The sequence below is a fragment of the Mastigoproctus giganteus genome, chromosome 7 (genome assembly GCF_048544385.1).
Source record: "Mastigoproctus giganteus isolate SK-2022 chromosome 7, ASM4854438v1, whole genome shotgun sequence".
In the NCBI taxonomy this organism is placed as follows: Eukaryota; Metazoa; Arthropoda; class Arachnida; order Uropygi; family Thelyphonidae; genus Mastigoproctus; species Mastigoproctus giganteus.
In genome coordinates, this window is record NC_143581.1 from 53,000,676 (window position 1) to 53,026,067 (window position 25,392).

A 25,392-nucleotide genomic window follows, 5' to 3' on the forward strand; every position below is an offset into this window, starting at 1 on the left:
TATTCAACAGACCCTTTACACTATACAGAGAAAATGTTATGGCAACCCTAATGCATTTAAAACTGACTTCAAATTGTTTTTTCTTCAAAACCTATGAGCTTTTGTTGCCAGGTAGTCAAACTTTTGGTTAAAAGACAATATTTATTAAGGAGAATGAAAATTTATATATTTAAATTACATCATTTTTTTTAAAGTATGCTATGAAAAAACATTAATTTTTCTTTCCAATGTGATATAACCATTAAAAAACATTTACAAAAAATACTGACCTCTTTATTTTCCAAACTTTCTGCTATACATGAAACTTCCAATTTAGGACTTTTTTTTAAATCATCAAAACTGAAAAAGAGTGTAATATAGAGAGGGTCAAGTATTATGTAGTAGTAGTAATAGAAGTAGCAAATGATGCAAGAAAGCTTAACTTGTATCAGCCAAAAAAAAAAAAAAAAAAAAAAAAAAAAACAATACACACTTCCCCCATCCATACCCTTCAAGAATCTGTCTAGAACTTCCTTGAATTTATTCAAACCATCCACTTCCCAACAACAGATAAAAGTCTGTTCCAACATTCAAAACCTGCTGGTTGAATGCAAACTTCCACACAGCTATCCTACAATTGTCCTCTCTGAACTTAAATTTATGTCCCTTCATCTTGCAGAACTGAAGCCTTTCTAGGTAAAAGCAACCTTTTGTTCCCTTCACCAATCTGGTTGCCCTTCTCTGCACCCATTCCAGCAAATCACATCCTTCCTAAAGTGAGGCCTCCAGACCTGTATACAATACTCAAGGTGAAGCCTAACCATTGCCTTGTACAAAGGGGATAATAACCTCCTTATCCCTACTAGCAAATTTTTTGTATATCATTGACAAAGCCCCATAAACTGTTCTGTAGGCATGTCAGCACTGCTCAGAGAATTTCATATCTGACTGCACAATTACACCAGGACTTTTTCATTTTCCACAACCATGAGTATAGTACCACACAACTGTTACCCATACACTCATATTCCCCAGTTGCTATCCACTCCACATACCCAGACCCTGTTGCAGTAGCTCATCCACAAACTCAGACATTAAACCTGATATACCTTCATTAATATCATTAATAAATATTGAAAACAACAATGGGTCCAGCACTGAACTGCTGGCCCCATTGTTGTGTTATCAGTGGGGGACTCCACTGATAACATTAGTCCATGAAGAGCAGTGCCCATTGATAACCACTCTCTGTCTTCTTCCACTTAACATCCCTTTATCCATAGCACTAACTTGCCCTTAATGCCACATTTCTCCAGTTTAAACAGAAGTCTTTTATGTGAAACAGTATCAAAAGACTTCCTGAAATCCAAGTACATGATATCAAAATTATTCTTTTTGCATCCAGTTCCTTGGTCACTACATCATAATAGCCTAGCAGACTGATTAGACAAGACTGCCTCTTAACAAATCCATTCTGTGACAGCAGTATAATTGCATTTCTGTCCAGGTGGTCCTGCATTGCTTCTTTAACCAGTGACTCTATTATTTTCTCCTCAACAGATGTTAAGCTAACAGGTTTGGAATTACTCATATCACCTTTTGATCCCCCTTTATGAATTGGGGATGCATTCACACAACTCCAGTACCTAGGGACTTCCCCTGAATCCAATGGTGCTCTCATAATTATTGCTAAATGCTTGCTTAACTCCTTTGATACTAATATAATTGGATAGATCCTATCAACTAGGTGCCTTTTTTTATGTTCAGCTTCAATAATTCCTTTTCCACTTTCCTTTCAGATATCAGAAAGTCATTTAGCTCCCCATTAGAGTTTGATAAACTTTTGGCATACACTACCCTAAAGAATTCCTCAAGTGTGAATGTAGAGGCAAAATGCCTATTCAATTTGTCAGCAACCTGAACGGGGTCATCAACATTTAACCCACTGACATTAGAGTGACCCAATGTGATTCATTCCCTTCCTGCTACTGATAACATAAGCATGAAACTTTTGCTGCTTTTCTTTGCATTCTTTAACATAGATTTTCTATCATCTGCCTTAGCTTGCCTAATCTCCTTTGTGACTTGATTACAGACTAATTGATATCTACCACAGGCTTCTAAATCACCTGATAATTTATATGCATCCCATGCACTTTACATCTCTGCCACTTGAATAACTTTCATAACTGGCACTATGTTTAATCCAAAGAAAAAAAGTTTTAAAGGCATAATAATAAAAATTTCATACACTTCCCTAAACAAAAAAAAAAAATATATATATATTCCTAATTACTGTAAGTAGATTATATTACCAAACAAATTTTATCATTTAGAAATAAACTAAGAAAAACAGCCATTTCTGTTGCAGGTATCATACAGCACAGGTGAGAAGTTAGACTTTCAGTAGAACTCAATTCTAGGTACCAAAGAAAATATGCAGGTCCTTGTTTCCTTTAGAAAACTCCTTAGCCACCAAAAAACGCCATAAGAGCAAGTAACAGGATAGGTTTTTTCCAAATTTTATCCTAGTTAATACTAATTTTAAAATTTTTTTTAAATTTTATTTTTATGCAGGGAAACATTTATTTATTTATTTTTTATGTAAACCCCAAACACGAGAGGTATTAGAACCTATAGTATTTAATACCATGCTTGGGCTGGAGGTTGAGAAGACAAAAGAAGATATTTGTTGACATTGGACTTGAACTTCTGTAGACTGTAATTTTCAGGAAATACGTATGAAGGAAGGTTGTTCCAGAAAATGGCAATTGAATGAATAAATGAGGAAGATGAAAAGTTGGTTCACGTGCTGGTGGCGGCACGTGTTCGGACTGTTTTGAAAGAGAGAGCGGGAATTATAGAAGATAATTCAGAAGAACAGTGCCCATGGAAATATCTGTAGAACAGGCATGCAGCAGAAACAGTACATCTATGAGAGCGAGTGTAGAGACTCTCTTAGAGATGAATCATTAATTAACCTAACTGCCCTCTTCTGAACGGAATCAAGAAGCCTGAGAGAGGTTTTGGTGACACCACACCAGATGTGGGAACAATATTCCATGGTAGGGCAGATTTGCGATTTGTACAGAGTAAACAGCTGTTTGGAAGAAAAGTAACGCCGAGAGCAAAAGAGAAAACCAAGTTTTTTAGATGCAGAGGAAGCAATATCTCTAATGTGATTGTACCAAGAGTGATTAGAAGTCAGGGTAATCCCCAAAAGAGATATATCATTTTGCCTAGAAATCGGAGTGCCACCAAAGATAAGCATAGGAGCAGAAGAATCCTTTTTGCGAGATATAAGACAAGACTGAGTTTTAGAAGGATTGAAATCCACTAAGTTGTCTTTGTCCCACTGGAGATCGGCATTTAAGGAATTGGTAGCAAATTTTCAAGAAGTTGAAGCTGATTGAGCAGGACAAGGTTTCTCAAAATGGAAAGTGGAATGCAATGTGCTATCATCGGCAAAACTATGGATAGGATTTCCAGTCAATGGAAGGTCATTAATATACAACAGGAAAAGAGTGGGGAAAAGAACAGAACTTTGGAGGATACTGGCATTAGTGGAGAAGTTAGAAGACAGAGAGCCATCTACCATCACCCTCAATGAGCGATCAGAGAAAAAAGTGGATAACCAATTACAAAAAACAGTTGGCAAATCATAAGATGGAAGATTGTTTAGAAGACCTTTATGCCAAACACGATCGAAAGCCTTTGAGATATCAAGAGCAACTGCTTGTGTTTCACCGAACTTTTCCATTGAATTAGTCCATAAATGGGTAATATAAGCCAGAATATCACCAGTGGATCCACACTGACGGAATCCATACTGGTGATCGTTGATCAGACGGAAGGTTTCTAGGAAGTTTAAGAGTTGGCAGTTAATTGATTTCTCCATTACTTTAGAAAGAGTAGAAGTAATTGCAATAGGACGATAATTGGATGGAAGGGATCTGTCACCCTTTTTAGGAACTGGCTGGATATGAGCAAATTTCCAAGCAGGAGGAAAAACACCTTTGGAATAAGAAAGTGAAAAAAGGCGGTAATGAACAGAAGTAAGTTCAGGAGCACAGGTTTTGATGAGACTCATGGCAGAGAAGAAGAATGAAATTGAGCTTTCTTAGCAAGCATCAAGATTCATCAAAATCCTTCTGACATCCTTTTGATGGAAGACCACAGGAGGCATTGAATGGAGCGTTTTGGGAATGGTTGGAGGTGTTTTACCAAGATCATTAATACATGACTTGGAAGAAAAATGGGATGCCAGCAGGTCAGCTTTATCCTTGGCTGAAGTGACAACAGAACTATCTGGTTTGGACAGAGGTGGGAGCAGAGATGGGCAAAAGTTGTGGCCAATAGCTTTGGCAAGAGACAGGAATGCTCGGCTACCATTAGGGCAAGAAGCAAGTTTTCTACTCTTAGCCTGTTCAAATTCTAGTTTGGACTGATTAATAACTGCTTTACAATTGTTGCAAGCTTTGGTGTAGGCAGAAAATGAAACTGAAGAATTAGAAACAAGCCAATTACGATATGGAACATTCTTCTCTTGAACAGCCTTAGCACATTTATTGGAAAACCAAAGTTTAGATAAAGGATGAGATTTTAAAGTGGAGTGTGGGATAAAGGATTCCATTCCTGCAAGAATAATTTCACTGACATGATCTGAGCAAACGTTGAAATCAGAAGTTTTGAAACAGTAATCCAAACAAGGAAAAGAAATCTCAGTCATCCCATTTTGCATTCTTGTAATGTCACACAATATGAGGTTGGGAACAGCCATGAGATAAAGACTCCATTGGAGAAGAGACAATCGCCAAGTTGTGATCTGAGGTGCCTAAAGGACCTCTCATTTCGACCGTGTACTTAGAAGGGTTGTTTGTGAGAAAAAGATCAAGCGTGTGTTGGCGGTATGGTTAGCATAGGATTAGCATTTATTATTGTACTTCTATCAACTGCATATCAGTATGTTCTCCAACAGTTATATTATTAAAAAAAAATTATTTTTTATATTTTTCTTTTATATACTTTTTTATATTCTATGGGAAGAAGAATAAATTTTATTCTTCTTCAAATAGAATACAGAAAAAAAAAAAGTCGTTTTCAAAGAAGTATTATAGACTGTATTACATTTGGTATGTGTGAAATTGGTACCAATATGCACAATTTGAATAATTGGAAAGATGGTGAAACAAAATAAAATTTATATGTTTCTCTGATACAAGAAATGAGAAAAGATTCGATGCATACTAGCTTGCCTGCTCACAACAAAAAACGGACTACATTTCTTTAGGACAGCTAGAGGAAAAACTCTGCTATCAATTACGAAATTTTTGCAACAGGTACAGCTACTACTTTTTAATATATATATATATATAATTTTATTTATTTATTCATCAGATACAAGAAATTAGAAAGGATTCAAAGTGTACTGGCTTACCTGCTTGCGACAAAACATGGACTACATTTCTTTAGGACAGCTAAAGTAAAACTCTGCTACCAATTGCAAAATTTTTGCAATGGATAAAGCTAGTTATATACTAATCTTATATAAAATATAAAATTGTAAAAGGTAAATGCATATAAATTATAACTGTATGCATTATGTACGTTCCCAGTGACATGCAAATTGTGCTCCATGGATCTCAGAAGGTGCACAAACAAGTCCATGATGGGGAGGGGGCATGTGTACAAGAAAGTAGGCTCTCTCATTATTACATCAGCCCCAAATGAGTTACATAACGAAAAAACACACGCATATATTAATCCTGAGAGGTTAGAGATGTTTTTCTTAGCATTTCTAGAAGTCAAGGTATAAGAAGACAGATTTTTAAAAATGCATATTTTTAATCATGGAAAAGCAAGTTTTGATTTGATGGTGAGTTAGAAATATCTTTGTTTGTCAATTGTAATGTTTGATTATTGAGGAAAAAAAAAAAAGTAATAAAACAAAATATTTTATTCTTGAGGATCCACTTGCAAAGTTGATATGTGTGAGTCTAAAATAGTTTTTCTGTACACTTTTTGTTGTAAAGCTAAACACCACAGTCAAGCCTGAAACAGGTGGCTAGTGTGACAGAAATGTTGATGGATGAAAAATCAAGTCTTTTTTTTTTTTTTTTTTAAACATAACATAGTAGTTGAGGGTAGTCTCCCATATGTCATAAACTCTCTTTCATTCAACATGTAAAGTATATTTTGAAGAAGATTAAGGCTTTAACAGGGAAAATACTTAAAATTAGTAAAAATGTTTGGGGTATAAAATCAAGTACATTAAAGCTATACTATAAAAGTTTATTTTGCCTATCATATACTATGCGGCAGGTGCATGGGGCTTTAGGGTGGTTAATAGCATGGTGAAAAAATATCTTATCCAATCTCAGCGTTTTTTCCTTCTTGCCACCTCCAGAGCAGGTAGAACTGTTTCTACTGTTGCTCTGCAGGTTCTGAATGGCCGAATACCTATTTACTATGAAATAATACTGCAGTATCTATTATATCATTGAAGAAGGGATCCCCCAATATTGGTAACTATATATTGAACATGGATTTATCTGAAAAGGAGGATGTTGCTACATTAAGATCTGGTTTATGAGAAACTGGCAACTGGAATGGAATGCTGCTCTTTTGGGCAGGGTTACGCATAGTTTTATTCCTAATGTCTTTGAATATACTAAGCAGTTAAAATGGTTTTGTCCCGGCTTAAATGTCACATTTATGATTACAGGTCACAGGAGTATAAACTCCAAATTAAATGCATTTGGATTGTCCGCATCACCTCTCTGCTCTTGTGTTGCTGTTGAGATGGTCGATCATTTAATGTCGATCATTTAATCCTAGAATGTAACCACTATTTCAGATGTTAGAAATCAGCTTCAGATTGTGACAAATGTATATAGTCCCAATGGTTTTCCACGGCTGGTGGAAACAAGGGAGAATTTCTTGTATTTCTCCGATTTTGCTGATGGTGTGTTTAGGAGATGAAAATGCATTGTAAATGTTAATGGGGTTGTTTCACCAAAGAGTTTATAAGGTTTTCTTGGCTCTGAGTTTCACTGAGTCTTTTATTTTAAGTTTCTCATAAGAACTGTTGTTGAAAATTTAAATCTTTTTTTTAAGAGAGGTTAATGGCTATGTCTTGCAGGAAAATATGTCCTGTTAATGATATACATATGTATTAAATTTTAATGACTATGTACAAGACCAAAAGGTATTGACTTTCAGAAAACTTCATTCTAGATAGTGTTGAAAACACTAATGTTTTCTTGCTGTTGATGTTTATTGTGAATATTTTCATAAAATGGACAGGAGTCTGGAGCCACAAACATTTATGTAACACTGTACCACACTGTGTTGGAATTAGCATTAGCAGAGGAATATGATGCAAAAAATCAAGCTTATACAGTATCAGACAAAGAAAAAAAAAAACTTCCCATTTCACCCCCTCCATTCGTTCCAAATGCCTGTCCACCTGAGCCTTAAATTTATTTAGGCTAAATAAACTTCCACAACAAAAGATGATAGAAGTCTGTTCCACCAATCAACCACTGGCTAAAGTGCAAATTTCCACACATCCATTCTACAAGAGTCTTTCCTCAATTTGAATCTATACCCCCTCAGGTTCTAAATCTGAGCAAGAGGAAGAATCCCATCAGCATTCAGCTTGCTCAACCAATTCAAGACCTTATACACCTCAATCAGATCACCTTGCAGGTGCCTACTCTCTAGGCAATGCAATTTGCAGAAGCTTTTCTTGGTAAGAGCATGCTTTTGTTCCCTCACCAATATTGTTGCCCTTTTTTGTACTCGTTTTAACAACTCTACATCCTTCCTAAAATGAGGCCTCCAGACCTGTACACGGCACTCTAGGTGTGACCTGACCATTGCCTTGTACAACAGAATAATCGCCTTCCTGTCCCTGATGTCAAAATTCCTATACAGAGTGTCTCAAAAATATTGGTACAAATGTTTAGGGAACGTAGGTAACATCTAAAGGAATGTGAATCGCACAGGAACCCATAACCAGAAACATCACAAGAAAGTAGTGGCAGAGGCACAAGAAGAAGCAGAAATGACACAAGACAGTAATTGGTCCTTGAGGTTGTCACATACAGTCTCTCAGATAGACAAGCTGTACTTCCTACCTGGGGAGTCTAAAATGCAGCTGGAACTGATATTCGGGTGACACTCAAGTCAAGTGGACCCAATTTCTGCGAAGTCCGGACGGTCTGTGATAGCCAAATCCTCTGCTTGCACCTTCATGATGGTGGGACTGTTAGTAATCCTGGGTATAACCTCCATGCACAAGTACATGGTGGGTGACCACCCAGGTGTGAACCAAAGTAAGCAGGGGTCGAGGTGTGGTGCCCACACCACATGGAGGAATACTGCCCCTCTATGATACAAGACAGTACTAGGTGGTAGATGACTCTCATCAACCAGTGCAATACCACCACTTTGCTTATTGGAGGCTTGAAGTGGTGGAACCCATGTTTAGTCTCTAGAGCTAAGTTCCGATCAACCCTTCCCTACCTCTTCCATCATGCAGTATGATTGATGACTTTTGAGGTTATGATGAACATCGTGGCAAGATCCAATATTCCTTACATTTCAAGGGTACAGCTCTATAACGGTGTTCGCAGGCTGGCCGCTAGTTAGTACACTGGACCGAACCTATTGGTAACTCTCTAGGAGGCTTCCGGATCAGCTAGTGTATAATCTTGCTACCTCTACTCTGCCAGATAGTGACTGGAGGTAGTCCGAGTAGTGTGTATGCAGGGAGCATTGTCGAGGCCACGTTATGTCAAGGATCTGGGTATATTCTTACCATGTGTATGCCATATCCAAAAATTTCATTACTTCATACAGCATGTCCCACCCATTTTTTTCTTACTATTGAATACACCATGAATTGTCAAACTAATAGAGCAAGCTTATCTGCGAAAAGATCTAAACCTCCCAAACACTTCCTAATTCATTTCACAAATATACGTGGTCTCAATTCTAGTCTCAACGATGTCCATTTCCACTTGCAGTCTGCCAAACAACCCCATGTACTTTTTCTGACAGAATCTCAGTTATCGGTTGATTCAACTACTGCTCATCTCAGATGCCCAAATTATTCGTTGAATGATTTCTTTCGCTGCAAACGTGGTACTTGTGCATATGTCTGTTCTGATATTCCCTGTCAGAGACTTGGCAATTTGGAATCCCCTCTCTTTGATCTTCTCTGGCTTAAAATCTCCCTACCTCATCATGTGTCAAATTCATCTGTTGTCTCTACCGTTCTCCCAACTCCACTAATCACTTGGAGCTCTTTGACTTCCTCTCTTTGCAACTTGACTTTCTCCAGTCCAACTTTCCTAAGAGTGAGGTAATTTTCCTTGGTGATTTTAATGTTCACAACTTCAGCTGGCTTCCATTTGCTAGTCACACAGACCCAGATGGTTGAGATGCTGCGGCTTTTGCAATTACTCATGACCTTCCATAGATTGTTCATTTACCTACAAGAATACCGGACAATCCTAATCATAGAGCCAACACGCTTGATCTTTTTCTCACAAACAACCCTTCTAAGTACACGGTCGAAGTGAGAGGTCCTTTAGACACTTCAGACAACAACTTGGTGATTGTCTCTTCTCCAATGGAGCCTTTATCTCATGGCTATTCCCAACCTCATGTTGTTTGGCATTACACAAATGCAAAATGAGATGACCTGCAAGATTTATTTTCTTCTTTTCCTTGGTCAGATTACTGTTTCAAAACTTCTGATGTCAACGTTTGCGCAGATCGTGTCAGTGAAATTATTTTTGCAGGAATGGAATTCTTTATCCCACACTCCACTTTAAAATCTCGTCCTTTATCTAAACCTTGGTTTTCCAATAAATGTGCTAAAGCTGTTCAAGAGAAGAATGTTGCATATCGTAATTGGCTTGTTTCTAATTCTTCAGTTTCATTTTCTGCCTACACTAAAGCTCGCAACAATTGTAAAGCAGTTATTAATCAGTCCAAACTAGAGTTTGAACAGACTAAGAGTAGAAAACTTGCTTATTGCCCTAATGGTAGCCGAGCATTCTGGTCTCCTGCCAAAGCTATTGGCCGCAACTTTTGCCCATCTCTACTCCCACCTCTGTCCAAACCAGATGGTTCTGTTGTCACTTCAGCCAAGGATTATGTTTGTTTATTTGGTTTTTAGGAGCATTAGCAACTAAGGCCAAATTGCTCCGGGATATGCGGTGGCCATTCCCTGACCTTTCCGCATCCTCCGTATTTGGTGGTGACGGGCTCGAACTCCGGTCTAATCAAGAAGCGTGTGCTACGCACTGCTGCTCGTTCCCACCTGGCTACGGAGGCACCTCTTCAGCCAAGGATAAAGCTGACCTGCTAGCATCCCATTTTTCTTCCAACTTATGTATTAATGATCTTGGTAAAACACCTCCAACCATTCCCAAAACGCTCCATTCAATGCCTCCTGTGGTCTTCCATCAAAAGGATGTCAGAATGATTTTGATGAATCTTGATGCTAAGAAAGCTCCAGGTCTCGATGGTATTTCTCGACTTGTTCTCAAAACCTGTGCTTTTTTCACTTTCTTATTCCAGAGGTGTTTTTCCTTCTGCTTGGAAATTTGCTCATATCCAGCCAGTTCCTAAAAATGGTGACAAATCCCTCCCATCCAATTATTGCCCACTGCAATTACTTCTACTCTTTCTAAAGTAATGGAGAAATCAATTAACCGCCAACTCTTAAACTACCTAGAAATCTTCAGTCTGATCAATGATCGCCAGTATGGATTCCATCAGTGTCGATCCACTGGTGATATTCTGGCTTATGTTACCTATTTATGGACATGGATTAATTCAATGGAAAGGTTCGGTGAAACACAAATAGTTGCTCTTGACATCTCAAAGGGTTTTGATCGTGTTTGGCATAAAGGTCTTCTTAACAAGCTTCCATCTTATGGTTTGCCAACTGGTTTTAGTAATTGGTTATCCAGTTTTCTCTCTGATCGCTCACTGAGGGTGTTGGTAGATGGCTCTCTGTCTTGTAACTTCTCCACTAATCCCGGTGTTCCCCAAGGTTCAGTTCTTTCCCCCCACTCTTTTCCTGTTGTATATTAATGACCTTCTTCCATTGACTGGAAATCCTATCCATAGTTTTGCCAATGATAGCACATTGCATTCCACTTTCCATTTTGAGAAACCTTGCCCTGCACAATCAACTTCAATTTCTCGAAAATCTGCTACCAATTCCTTAAATGCCGATCTTCAGGTAATTCTCATGTGGGGCAAAGACTAGTTGATTTCAACGCTTCTAAAACTCAGTCTTGTCTTATATCTTGCAAAAAGGATTCTTCTGCTCCTATGCTTATTTTTACTGACTCCAATTTCTAGGCAAAATTATATATCTCTTTTGGGGATTACCCTGACTTCTAATCTCTCTTGGCACAAGCACATTACAAATATTGCTTCTTCTGCATCTAAAAAACTTGGTTTTCTCTTTCGCTCTTGGTGTTACTTTCCTTCCAAACAGCTGCTCACTCTGTATAAATCGCAAATCCGCCCTGCCATGGAATATTGTTTCCACATCTGTAGTGGTGCCCCCAAAACCTCTCTCAGGCTTCTTAATTCCATTCAGAAGAGGGCAGTTAGGTTAATTAATGATTCATTTCTAACAGAGTCTCTCCACTCACTGTCTCATAGACAGTACTGTTTCTGCTGCATGTCTCTTCTACAGATACTTCCATGGGCACTGTTCTTCTGAATTGGCTTCTATAATTCCCCCACTCTCTTTCAAAATAGTCCGAACACGAGCCGCCACCAGCCAACATCCATTTACTGTCCAACTTAAAACTCACAGAACCAACTTTTCATGTTCCTCGTTTATTCATTCAACTGCCGTTTTCTGGAACAACCTTCCTTCATACGTATTTCCTGAAAATTACAGTCTACAGAAGTTCAAGTCCAATGTCAAAAAATATCTTCTTTCGTCTTCTCAACCTCCAACCCAAGCACGGTACTAAGTACTATAGGTTCCAACAACTCTTGTGTTTGGAGTTTACATAAAAAAAAAAAAAAAAATTAGTGGCAAACATTTATTTGACATAATATTAACAATGGAGTACGAGATGGATGCATTTCATTATGTTACAACAGATGCTTGAAGGTTCCACCATGAGACGCGATGCATGCGTGACTGATGCAGCATGGACTGGGGGACACGGTCGAACACACCTGGAGTTTCTTTGACAGCAGCAGCAGCGCAGACAAGTCTCGCCATGAGATCCATTTCCGTCTCCACAGGCAATTCATACACGATAGATTTGAGGGCCTCCCCCACAGAAAGAAATCAGGGCTCGATAAATCAGGTGAGCATGGGGGCCAGGCAAGGGGTCCACCACGGCCAATTCATGTACGCCCAAAATGTCTGTTCAAATGGTCACGAACACACCTTCCATAATGGGCAGGCGTCCCGTCATGTTGAAACCAAATGTTGCGTCTCACATTTGCTGGAACATCGTCAAGTAACCCTGGTTGGCAGAACTTGTTCATGCAGGATAGTAACAGGTATGGGCTGACTAAGCAGTCACCAACCATACCTGCCCACACATTTATTGCAAAGCAAAGTTGTGCCGCATGGGGTTAGTTAGTTGTTTGGTTTTCAGGAGCATTAGCAACTAAGGCCATATTGCTCCGGTGATATGCGGTGGTTATTCCCTGAACTTTCCGCATCCTCCGTATTATTTGGTGATGGGCTCGAACCCGGTCTAATCAAGAAGCGGGTGCTACGCAATGCTGCTCCTTCCCACCTGGCTAAGGAGGCGCTTGTGCCGCATTGGGGGTGCACACCGTGTGGGTTGTCGTGAGCTCACACATGAGCATTGTGCTGATTGAATAAGCCTTCCCGTGTGAAATAAGCCTCATCCGTGAACAAAACATAGGCTGGAAAATTCAAGTCTTGAACACTTTCTTGGAGGAAACCACTGCGCAAAAGTCACACATGCGGGATGATCTTGGGGGAGCAGTAACTGAACCCTTTGGAGATGAAAGGGGTGTAAGGAATCGTGCTAGACATGCTGTACACTGCAACGAGACACTCCTAAGGCAGAGGCAACGGTACATGTGCTGGTAGTAGGATTATTCTGGACGGCATTCAACACACTTTCTTCCATGGCAGGAGTTCGTGTCGAATGTGGTCTGCCCTCACTACTCCTGTTACCTCTAAATGACCCATAATCACACAAATTTTGATGCACAGCAAACAAATGGTGGTCCAGTACATGTCTGTCTGGGAGGCGTTCTCCATAAATTCGTTGAGCGGCTCGTCCATTGCCCTCTGCTAATCCATACACTAGATGCATGCTCTTCGTGCGGCGACTACTGCTTGAATGAGTAAACCATAAATTTTCCCTCTCGCAAACTAATGAACAGCGCACGTACCGACTTATGGTGACATTTCCGGTTATGGGTTCCTGTGCGATTCACATTCCATTAGATGTTACCTACCTCCCCTAAACGTTTGTACCAATATTTTTGAGACACCCTGTATATCATTGACAAGACTCCACGACCTGCCCTGGCAGTCCATCTGCACTGCTCAGCAAACTTCATATTTGACTGCACAATTATCCCCAGGTCTTTTTAACTTTCCACTTCCCTGAGTTTAGTATGACACAGTTGGTACGTTTCTCTTCGGTTATTGTAACCAAATACAGTACTTTGCATTTGTGAATGTTAAACTTCAGTTGCTACTTCTCAGCCCATTTGCCCAACTTATCTAGATCCAGTTGGATTAGCATACTGTCTTTACTGTTGTTAACGATCGTGCCAGCCTATGTATCATCTGCAAACTTGGACATTAATCCTGATATACATTCATCAATATCATTGATGAATACACAAAAGAACAGTGGGGCCCAGCACCAAACCCTGGGGAACTCCACTAATAACATTTCTCCACGAAGTGCAGTGTCCATTGATTACTAGTCTCTGTCGTCTCCCACTCAACCATCCCTTTATCCATTGTAGCAACTTACCCTTAATGCCATACCTCTCCAATTTGTACAGCAGTCTTCCACGTGCAACAGTATCAAAAGCTTTCCTGAAATCCAAGTATATATATGAAATCAAAATTATTTTTGACATTCAGTTCCTTTGTGACCACATCATAGTATCCAATCAATGCTTCTTTATCCAGTGACTCCATTATTTTCTCTGGAAACAAGTTAAACTAACAGGTCTATAGTTACTTGTGTCACCTTTCGATCCCCCTTTCTGAATTGGTGATACATTTGCACACCTCCAGTCCATGGGAACCTCCTCCAAGTCCAAGAAAGCTCTCATAATTATGGCTAAGGGTTTGCTTACTTCTTTTGCTGCCTCCTTTAATATAACTGGATAGATCTCGTCCATCCCGGGTGCCTTCTTTAAGTTTAACTTCAACAATTTCTCCTCCACTTTGCTCTCAGTTATTACAAAATCTCTTAGCTCACTGTTAGAGTTTGATAAACTTTTGGCTTTCCCCTCATTGAATAACTCCTCATATCTGAATGTAGATGCAAAATACTCATTCAGTTTATCGGCTACCTGAGCATGATCATCAATAGTCAACACATCTATGTTAAGTGGTCCAATCTGATTCATCCCTTTCCTTCTAAAGTTTAAATAAGTAAAGAACTCTTTGCTGTTCTTCTTTGCATCCTTTGCCAAAGATTTCTCGTAATGTGCCTTTGCCTGCCTATCCTCCTTTGTGACTTGATTACAGACAAGCTTATATCTTCCATAGGCTTCTGTGTCACCTGATAATTTATATGCATCCCATACATTTTTCTTCTCTGCCACAAGCCTCATTAATTCATCTGACATCCATTTAGGCCTGAACCTTGAACAGTATTTCTTAGTTGGAATGAAAAGCCTAGTAGCCTCCAAAATTAAGCCCCTGAAGTAGCTTAATTTTGAGTTAAACGTTGGTAACATCATCAGTTGATCCCACTGTATAGAATTTAAAAACTGTCTGACACCCCTGTAGTCACCTTTAAGAAAGCAAAAGCCTTTCTCTTTAGCCTTGATGGTAGTTATTACTTTAAGTAATTCCCATATCAGTACATTATGATCACTGTCAACCAGTGGTTCCTTTATTTGCAAATTCTTAATGCATGAATAATCACTGCTGATAATCAGATCAAGAGTATTACTCCCTCTGGTTGCCTCTCGAACATGCTGCTGTAGAAAACAGTCATCCAATAAATCCAAAAAGTCTTGCTAGTGTGCGAGTGACCAACCCACACGTTCCAGTCAATATCTGGAAAGTTAAAATCTCCCATTATAAGACATTCTGATTTACTGGCCCACTATTTCTCTGCACAATTTCTCATTATACTCATCAGATTCATTAGGCCCATAACACACACACACATTTTTTTCTTTTCCAGTGCTTATTTCACACCAACCGGACTCAACACTGCATTGTACACCAACATCAATTGGATGCACTTCCTTAGATTTTTTTTTGTTTCTTAACTAACAGTATAACTCCTCCTCCCTTCCTGTCCTGCCTATCCTTTCTGTACACATTGTACTCCCCAAATTCCAATTTTGCACTGCTTATATCTGTGTGACACTACATCTCTGATATCCCAAAATATCTGCCTTTGATGTATTGACTAGCACTTCAAGGTCATCAAATTCATTAACTATCTCCTAGCATTGGTGTACATGCAAGTATACATGCACCTGTTTCTACTCTGAGTTATCCTAACACAGCCCATGTATTTATTTGTTCCACTGTGACTGCCAACTGTCCTGGAAATCTCCATTGCCTTGCTTTCCATGCTGCTGCTGCTCATTCTAATAGAAGCAGTGCAAGAATCACTTTTGCCTCTGCCTGCAGCCACTGTTAACCTTTTAGTCTATGTATTCTTCCCCCAAGGTAGCAGTTTTCTGACCCACCGAATACTGCCTCAATATCATCAGCAAATATTCTTGCACCCTTTCTATTTAAGTGTACCCCATCCCTGTAGAAGCAGTCTCTCCTGTCAACAAGCACAGACCAAGCTGAAAAACATTCTACCTTGCACAATATCTCCAGGGCTGAATTGATTGACATGGCTCTCATCATATACTCCCTCCTATTGTGTCTGGGACATGATAGGAGGAGCACAGAATTGTAGACACTTTCACTTTCTACCCTAACTCGCAACTTTTTTTAAACATCGACCTGTACTTCTTGAGTAAATCTGCAGATCACTCACTCTTAATGTCATTTCCAACATGTACAACAATATCACCTTTTGTGCCCTTAAAAGATGATATCTGCTCTACAATGTCATCAACTTTTGCCCTGGCAGACATACTCTGGTCCTGTTCCACCTGTCCTTCTTGCATAACGTATTCCCCGTCTCCCTGACAATAGAGTCACCAACAATAACTAGTTCCTTTGGGACCAGTGCTTTCTGCCTTGGAGATTGCCTCTGTGTTGCCTGATTCACAGGAGTCAGCTCTGCCATTGAGCTGGGCAGCTGAGAACTTGATGGGCCCCTCATATTAATTTCTTCTAGGGCATTTACCCTACATGTCAAGCTCTCATAGACGCCCATCAGAATGCTGAGTTGGAGCCTAATTTCTTGACACTCTAGGCATCTAGCACACACAAAGACATCCTCCTTGGCTAGATCATGTCCTGTTTTAGAAAGTTCAGTAAAAATTTCCCATTTTGCACATTTTTTGAGACTGTGATACATTGGAGAATCACCCACTTCGTTTCTCCCCCGAGTCACAGCACTCTCGCTAGTCTGTGATCTTTGCTTCGCAGCTCTAGTCTGGGTCATGATTTACATTTAAATTCAGTTTAATTAACAATGGAATTTAATAAGATTAATAAATATTTTTGATTAATTGATAATACTTTACTAAACTAACCGATTCCTAATACAATGCTTCATATTACGTTGTCTAGTTTTACATTATACCTTACGCTATCAGTTTGAGATATATACATTCGAGATATTTTCATTTCTTATCGATTACAATATGGCAGCTAGTTCAACAGTATTGGCACCCGCACTGGGAGTCGTAACTTCCAAAAATCACTAGTTAAATTCAAAATAAGAAGCTAACGAATGCTACTAAACCTATTTAATATCTTTGTAAAACACAATGTAGTATGTTAATTAATGAAGAGTACGGTAAAACTATCTAAATACTTATTCCTTTACAGCAGCCAAAAAATTCACCAACTGTTCTCTTCCGCAACCAGAGTGTCCTCCCTAATAGAAGGAATATTTTGGAAAGTACTTTCAAAAGTGCACAAGGCATTCTGAGACTACCTATCTTGTGTCCTCTGCAGCTTGAACTTTGGAGGGTGTGAAATTTGTAAAATAAAATACAATCTAAAAAAATAATAAAAATATAAGCACAAAAATGTCCATGTTGGCCTCATCTCAGCAAGGACTATAAAGCTTCAGTAAACAAAAACACCAAAGACTATAGCATTTCAATAACTCCTAAATTCTGACAATGACCCCCAGATCAATAAAAGCATTTAGAACATAATTAATAAACAAATAAAATTTATTAATTGTTTTAAGTTATTTTCTTCACAATAATTTTGTCTGAGAATTACTTCAATCTGGGACTTGCAACAAGAGTGCATTAGCTAGGGGTAGATGTCCCTGAATAATGTACTCTCACATAATCTAAGATTTAGCAGCACAGCTTTTGCTATTCTGCTAAATAATTTTTTACCCTAGATAATACTCTTTTTGTTCTTCAGTTTGTAACCTGGCAAATACTGTGATTGAGATTTTTCATAGCACAGGTCACAGCTTCTCAAACTAATCGACAGGATTTAGAAGATATTAGACAGCTAGATGTCTTCCAAACCACAAAGAAGCGAAAAAAAAGTGCTATAAAAACTGCAAGTAGTACTTATGTAAGCTTGGAGAGCTTTTGATATAGATGTTTTTATTGTGCACTATTGAACAAAGGCAGTTTGAATAAATTAGACACCATAGTATCCAAAACTGTAGCCAACATTAGTACTTCCCACACAATTTACTATGCTTTCTTGCACAGCATATGGTTTTAGACCAAGGGTTCTTAACCTTTCTGTAGTAGCCTCCCTTCCAATTTTTCCTTACCATCTCACCACCTAAAGAGAAAACTCAATTCTGGGAGAATTTCTCACCTTCCCTGGATCCATGCTTCCCCCCCCCAGGGAGACAGGTCTCTTGGTTAAGAACCTCTGTTTTAGATCAAACAGGGCTTAAAATGACACAAGAAGTGATGAAACTTGGAATTTTGTTTCATGCTGGCGCTATATTGTAAACACATTCTTAATGTTGATGACTTTTAACAATATTTTTATCAACCATATTTTTATCTTCAATTTTTTTCAAAAATTTAACTTAAAAACTCTCACTTATGTCATCTCTTTAACATTCTCTACTCCTGATCTATAGGCTGGGTTATATATTTAGTGCTGAAAACATTGTCTTTATGTCCCTTTCTTTGAGTTCCTCACAACTTGGATGTGAAGGAGGGTTATATTTATCAACGATATTGATGAAGGTTTATCAGGCTTAGTGTCGAAGTTTGCAGATGATACAAAGGTTGGTAGGGTTGTTAATGACAGTAATGGCAGTGTGCTAATGCAACAGGATCTAGATAATTTGGGCAGATGGGCTAAGAAGTGGCAACTGAAGTTTAACCTTGACAAATGCAAAGTACTGCATATGGGTAGAAGTAACCCCAGAGAAACGTACCAACTGTGTGGTAGAAAATGAAAATGACCTGGGAGTAATTGTGCAGTCAGATATGAAGTTTTCTGACCAATGCAGACAGGCTGCCAGGGCAGGTCATGGGGTTTTGTCAATGATATATAGGAATTTTGCTAGCAGGGAAAAGGAGGTGATTGTCCCTCTGTATAAGGCAATGGTCAGGCCACGCCTTGAGTACTGCGTACAGGTCTGGAGGCCTCATTTTAGGGAGGATGTAGATTTTCTTGAGCGTGTACAGAGAAGGGCAACAAGATTGGTGAGGGGAATAAAGGGATCCTCTTACCAAGAGAGGCTTAAGTTCTGCAAATTGCAGTGGCTGGAGACTAGGCACCTGCACGGTGATCTGATTAAGGTGTATAAGGCCTTGAATTCTGATGGGATACTTTCACGTTCAGATTACGAACCTAAGGGCGCATAAATTCAAATTAAGAAAAGACAGATGTAGAATAGATGTGCGGAAATTTGCCTTTAGCCGGCGGGTGGTTAACTGATGGAACAAACTTCCATCTGTCGTTGTGGAAGTTGATAGGTTAAATAAATTTAAGGAGGAACTGGACAGGCATTTGGAGGGAATGGTGTGATTTTTTTTTTTTTTTTGGCACTTGCTTTCTTGCATCACATGCCACTACTACTACTATAAATCAGCCAATCCTGTAGTTTTTAAAAATTATAAATATAAATTGTTTTTTTTTTTTTTTTTTTTTTTTTTTACCAGTTTGCTGTTTTTTCAAGAAACATCTTATAATTTAGACCCGTTTCATCCATACTGTACAGTTGTTCTCCAATAAATTCTTCTCCATTGATAAATGGTCTCAAATCTATAAATTTCTGAGCAGCAGGCTGATCAATGGACAATACATATGGAATTTTTTTTTAACATCCAAGGCATCTGTCGTTTGCTATAAAACTTTCTGCACCATACATCAATCTTTTGATGGAAGACCAAGGCCTTTTCTTTGATGAAGCTTTTATGAATCTAGTGATTGATTGGAGTTTGGTGCCATTCTTGCATAAACCACAACTGTAATGCAGTTGTGATTTATGCAAGAATGGCGCCAAATGTTCTATCTTGAATTTCAGTTTCTTTAAAGTGCAGTGAAAATTTAATGTCCCTTGTGAAACAAAAAGAGCCTAAAATCCCTCCAGATTTTTTATGATTTATTTTCCCGGTCTTCTACAGTTGTCTTGCCTACCTAATTCAACAGAAATTTAATCACCATCCACCCTATACTGGGTGGAAAAGGCATAGGTTCAAATCCTGCTAATGACACAAAGAATTTTTTATAGACTTTTTTTCACAATATGGTTGAGTCAGTCTCAGGCAAGGATTGCATGGGTTAATCACCCAGAAGCTCAGGTGTTTTATCAAACAAACAAATCAACCACAGAAAACACACACAATGCCACAGTTGCTCTGCCACTTAACACACACACACACACACACACACACACACACACACACACACACACACACACACACACACACACACACACACACACACACACACACACACAGAGAGAGAGAGAGAGAGAGAGAGAGAGAGAGAGAGAGAGCGCATCCAACTTAGTTTTTCATAGAAAAAAAAAACTTTCTGTTCTCCCCCGTATTTCATTAATTTACAGAATATTTAATTATGCACTGAAATTACAATAACAGATAATTTTACTGTGGCAAACATAGTTTGGGACAAACACAAAACTAACCTCTCAAGAAGCATACAACTGAACACGCAGGCATTTCACTACACTACCCATAAGCATACTGGCTGTCGGAAAACATTTTTAATGGAAAGGTGGGGAAGTGCCAGTTAATCAGGCAAATGGTTAAGCAAATTTCTACTGTAGTATATTTATAATATATGAAAATTATCTCTTTTAAAACTGATTTTTATATATAACTACTCAAAAAAAAGATACTAAAACTATATAAATATACTGAGAATAATTCAATATTTCACCTTTTATTTGTCAACTGAGTTTCAGATGCAAATATCTCCTGCTGCGAAAGGGTCTGTGACATTAATTTACTTCCTCCAAATAAAGATGCAGCAGCTAAAATAAGAAACAATACAAGTGAGTGTATAAAATATACATTTATAAGAGTATAACTCAGGGGCTAGAAACCAAAAAATTATCATTTTTTTCCAGTGTTCATACATTTCAGTCATTATTATTCTTTTTTTTTATTATTTTTATTATTATTTTTTGAATTCATAAAATGTTGGCAAGAAAGCATTACATCTACTGGGATTATTGAAATGAACTGTAGTAATACTAAACAGGATAAACTTGTTTGGTATGTCTTCCGTCCTCCACTTCCCTACAATATTTCTCATGTGTGAAAGTAGACAAAATACTCATTCAGTTTGTCAGCTATCTGAGCAGGATCATCAACAGTCAAGCCATCGACATCAAGTAGACCAATCTGATTCATCCCCTTCCTTCTAGAGTTAACATAAGTAAAGTGGTCTTTGCTGATTTTCTTTGCATCCTTTGCCAATTATTTCTCATAATCTGACTTCGCTTGCCTAACCTCCTTCGTGACTTGATTACAGATTAGCTTATACCTGCCATAGGCTTCTGTGTCGCCTGATAATTTATATGCATCCCATGCATTTTTCTTCTCTGCCACAAGTCTCATTAGTTCATCTGACATCCACTATATAGTGGGATTATGACCTTCTGTCTCTACAAGCAAATTTTTGATAAATCATCAATAGGGACTTCCTTGTCACCTGTCTATACTGATTGTGTGGTTGCCTGTTTATTTTTTATTTAATTTATTTTATTTAACTGGCTGGCTATATGCCAATTGTTGTACCATTCCTGGCTGGCTCAACAATTTTGGTCGTTCATCCACGTATATTCTATTTATTTATTATTTCTTTAAAATAATTGACTTCCACCCTACTGAAGTCCCGGTCACACACAAACCGCACACTCTGGTTGCTGGTTTCAGAAAATTCCAAATTCTAGGATTTATAAAGTGGTAAGTTAGCAGAGTATGAAGAATACACAAAATTTACACATAAATAACAAATTTTAATGAGGCTCTAAAAAAAATTTACATATATATACATACAGATTCCAAATTTGAATTTACATATAAGAACTATTATACGATAATTTTTACCATCTCACATGTATGTATCAACTTTTCTCATATATATTCTTTATATACATATATATATATATTCGTTTAATTGTAGATTGTTACCGATTATTGGTGTTTTTCATATAAGTATTAGTGTTCATACAAATTTGTAATCAAGTTATCCTAGTTTGGTTATGCTAACACATCCCTTCCTTCTTTCTCTCTTTTTCTCTCCCTTTTCCTTTTTTTTCCTTATAGGTAATCTCTCACACTAATCAATAATTTATAACTATTACTTAGGTAGATGTTCTTCTCCATCTTTAAAGATTTTTGCACATATCACCTTACATCAGTATGTTTACTACAAATCACCTATTTCTATCAAATCAATTTCTACTTATCACCTTACATCAGTAGTAGCCACAACAAGCTCACTCACAAGCATATTTGTTACTTTCTTTTCTGATACAGGGCAGGGTTCCTCTTTTCTCTCAAGGTTTCACAACAAAATAACTTTCTTTTCACACATTAACTCATTGCATAGAATTTTATATGTTAACACATCATCTATAAAATTATATATATTACCATTTTCTCTTTCTACTACACTTCTGATTAATGTCATTATTAATTCCCTTTTTTTTTTTCTTCTTCTTTACCCTTGTAAGTATCCCATGCATCATTTCATGGTTTTTAACTTAATCTATATGCCAACTTAATAACATAATTGTGCATTACAAAAAATTTTCTTTGAAAGAAACTATCAATCAACATCTCACAGAGTTCAACTTATAGACTTTGAAGTTTGGGGTTCAACAAAACTGGAACACATGTTCCGAACAGGCAGCTACTTCCAATTCATATTTCACTCTTTCTCCTGCTCCGTAGCAGACAGTCTTCCCATATCTGTTTCCATCCCCCCCCATGGAGGTCTATCTCTTCTTCTAGGCTCTTGAACTGGGCATTCCCTTCTCTAATTGATTTTCTTTAGTGGCCCTTGGTGTAAAAGTTTCCACAGTCAAGATAATTGGAGGTAGTGGTTGGGAATTCGGGTACAAGCGAGAAGAGAACAAACAGTCTAAGATTAACCTTCATTAATTGCTACTTTAATTTGCTTGAATACTCAAAGGTCACAGTGACTAAATGCATTTTACTTGATTTTTTTCAAAAAGCTACACATCTTACCAATAGTTCGAATTTTGTTTTGGCTCTTTGCGTGCTACCTAAAAATTCTCCTGTTTCGACTTCGTGACAGTTCTTAATTAGTTTAGAACTGGCACATCTCTAGAACAAGTGTTTGAGTAACTAAACAATGCCAATTACTTTTGCAATTAATGATTATACCGCAGTTTCGATATCCTGATTTTACACTGAAAGCAGGTAGCCCTTCAAAATGAAAACGACATTCTGTTACATTAGATTTTTGTCTTATTAGAAAAGCAGGAACGCCAGTTTTTAGCTAGTATTTTAACTGTATTTTGTATTTTAGTTTATCTTTAAAAACTGGAGAAGCTGGTTCACAAGATGGTTGTGTTTATGTCCATATTCCATAATAACGTTTTGGTATTTATTAGTGCGATCCAAAGTAAATTTCAGTATTTGTAAAGAGGTCCGGGAATTAATCTGAAAGACCTGTTTCCATTTTGATCTGCTATCTTAAAACAACATTGCGGATACCTAAATCACAAGCCTACCTATTCGACATTCTTGTGCTTTACAGCGTATCAAACAAAATTTTTAATACCCGCATTGGAATACTTCAAGGAATTAATCGTGGAAGCTACTAAAAGTTTCATACCTATTAAGAAATATTGTTCAAGGTTTAGGCCTAAATGGTTATCTAATGAACTAATGAGACTCGTAATAGAGAAGAAAAATGCATGGGATGCATATAAATTATCAAGCAACTCAGAAGCCTATGGCAGATATAAGCTAGTCTGTAATCAGGTGACAAAGGAGGTTAGGCAGGCGAAGGCAGATTATGAGAAATCCTTGGCAAAAGATGCTAAGAAAAACAGCAAGGATTTCTTTACTTATATAAACTCTAAAAGGAAGGGGATGAATCTGATTGGTCCACTTGACATCGATGGTTCGTCTGTTGATGATCCTGCTCAGATAGCAAACAAACTGAATGAGTATTTTGCATCTACATTCACACATGAGGAATTATTAAGGTTTGAAAATGGCAGAAGGTTATCAAATTGTAGCAGGATACTTAATGATTTTGTAATAACTGAAAGCAAAGTGGAGGAGAAATTGTTGAAGTTAAACATAAGAAAAGCACCTGGGGTGGATGGGATCTATCCAGTTATATTAAAGGAGGCGGCAGAGCAACTAAGCAAACCCTTAGCCATAATTATGAGAGCATCCTTGGACTCAGGGAAGGTTCCCACGGACTGGAGATGTGCAAATGTATCCCCAATTCACAAAGGGGGATCGAAGGGTGACACGAGTAATTACAGACCAGTTAGTTTAACTTCTGTTCCGGGTAAAATAATGGAGTCACTGGTTAAAGATGCATTGCAGGATCATCTAGATAAGACTGCAGCAATAATTCAGACACAGCATGGGTTTGTTAAGGGAAAGTCTTGTCTGACAAATTTGATAGGATATTATGGTGTGGTTACAAAGGAACTGGATGCAAAAAATAATTTTGATATCATACATTTGGATTTCAGGAAAGCTTTTGACACTGTTGCGCATGGAAGACTATTCTACAAATTGGAGCAGAATGGTATTAAAGGTAAGTTGCTACAATGGATAAAAGGATGGTTAAGTGGGAGAAGACAGAGGGTGGTAATCAATGGGTGCTGCTCTCCTTGGACTAATGTTATTAGTGGAGTCCCACAGGGTTCGGTGTTAGGTCCACTGTTGTTTTGTTTATTTATCAATGATATTGATGAAGGTATATCAGGCTTAATGTCGAAGTTTGCAGATGATACAAAGGTTATCAGGGTTGTTAATGACAGTAATGTCAATGTGCTACTGCAACAGGATCTAGATAATTTGGGCAGATGGGCTAAGAAGTGTCAACTGAAGTTTAACCTTGATAAATGCAAAGAACTGCATATGGGTAGAAGTAACCCCAGAGAAACGTACCAACTGTGTGGTACTACACTTAAGGTGGTAGAAAATGAAAAAGACCTGGGAGTAATTGTGCAGTCAGATATGAAGTTTTCTGAGCAATGCAGACAGGCTGCCAGGCAGGTCATGGGGTTTTGTCAATGATATATAGGAATTTTGCTAGCAGGGAAAAGGAGGTGATTGTCCCTCTGTATAAGGAAATGGTCAGGCCACGACTTGAGTACTGCGTACAGGTCTGGAGGCTTCATTTTAGGAAGGATGTAGATTTACTTGAGCGTGTAAAGAGAAGGGCAACAAGATTGGTGAGGGGAATGAAGGGATCCTCTTACCAAGAGAGGCTTAAGTTCTGCAAATTGCAGTGGCTGGAGACTAGGCACCTGCGCGGTGATCTGATTGAGGTGTATAAGGCCTTGAATGGGTTGAGCACGCTCAAGTCTGATGGGATCCTTCCACTTGTTCCGATTA

The 25,392-nt window shown here is 38.1% G+C and overlaps 1 protein-coding gene across 2 annotated transcripts in view; it reads right to left on the bottom strand.

Moving 5' to 3' along the window:
- nbs (nibrin) overlaps nt 1–25,392 on the bottom strand; it is a 315,228-nt gene that overhangs the window by 194,322 nt on the left and 95,514 nt on the right. For both annotated transcript variants that reach the window (XM_090376897.1, XM_090376896.1), the window contains exons 8-9: nt 20,708–20,801; nt 270–339 (exon numbers count right to left, since the gene is read on the bottom strand). In XM_090376897.1, the coding sequence (XP_090233023.1) occupies nt 270–339; nt 20,708–20,801 (164 nt within the window). The remainder of the gene's footprint in view (nt 1–269; nt 340–20,707; nt 20,802–25,392) is intronic.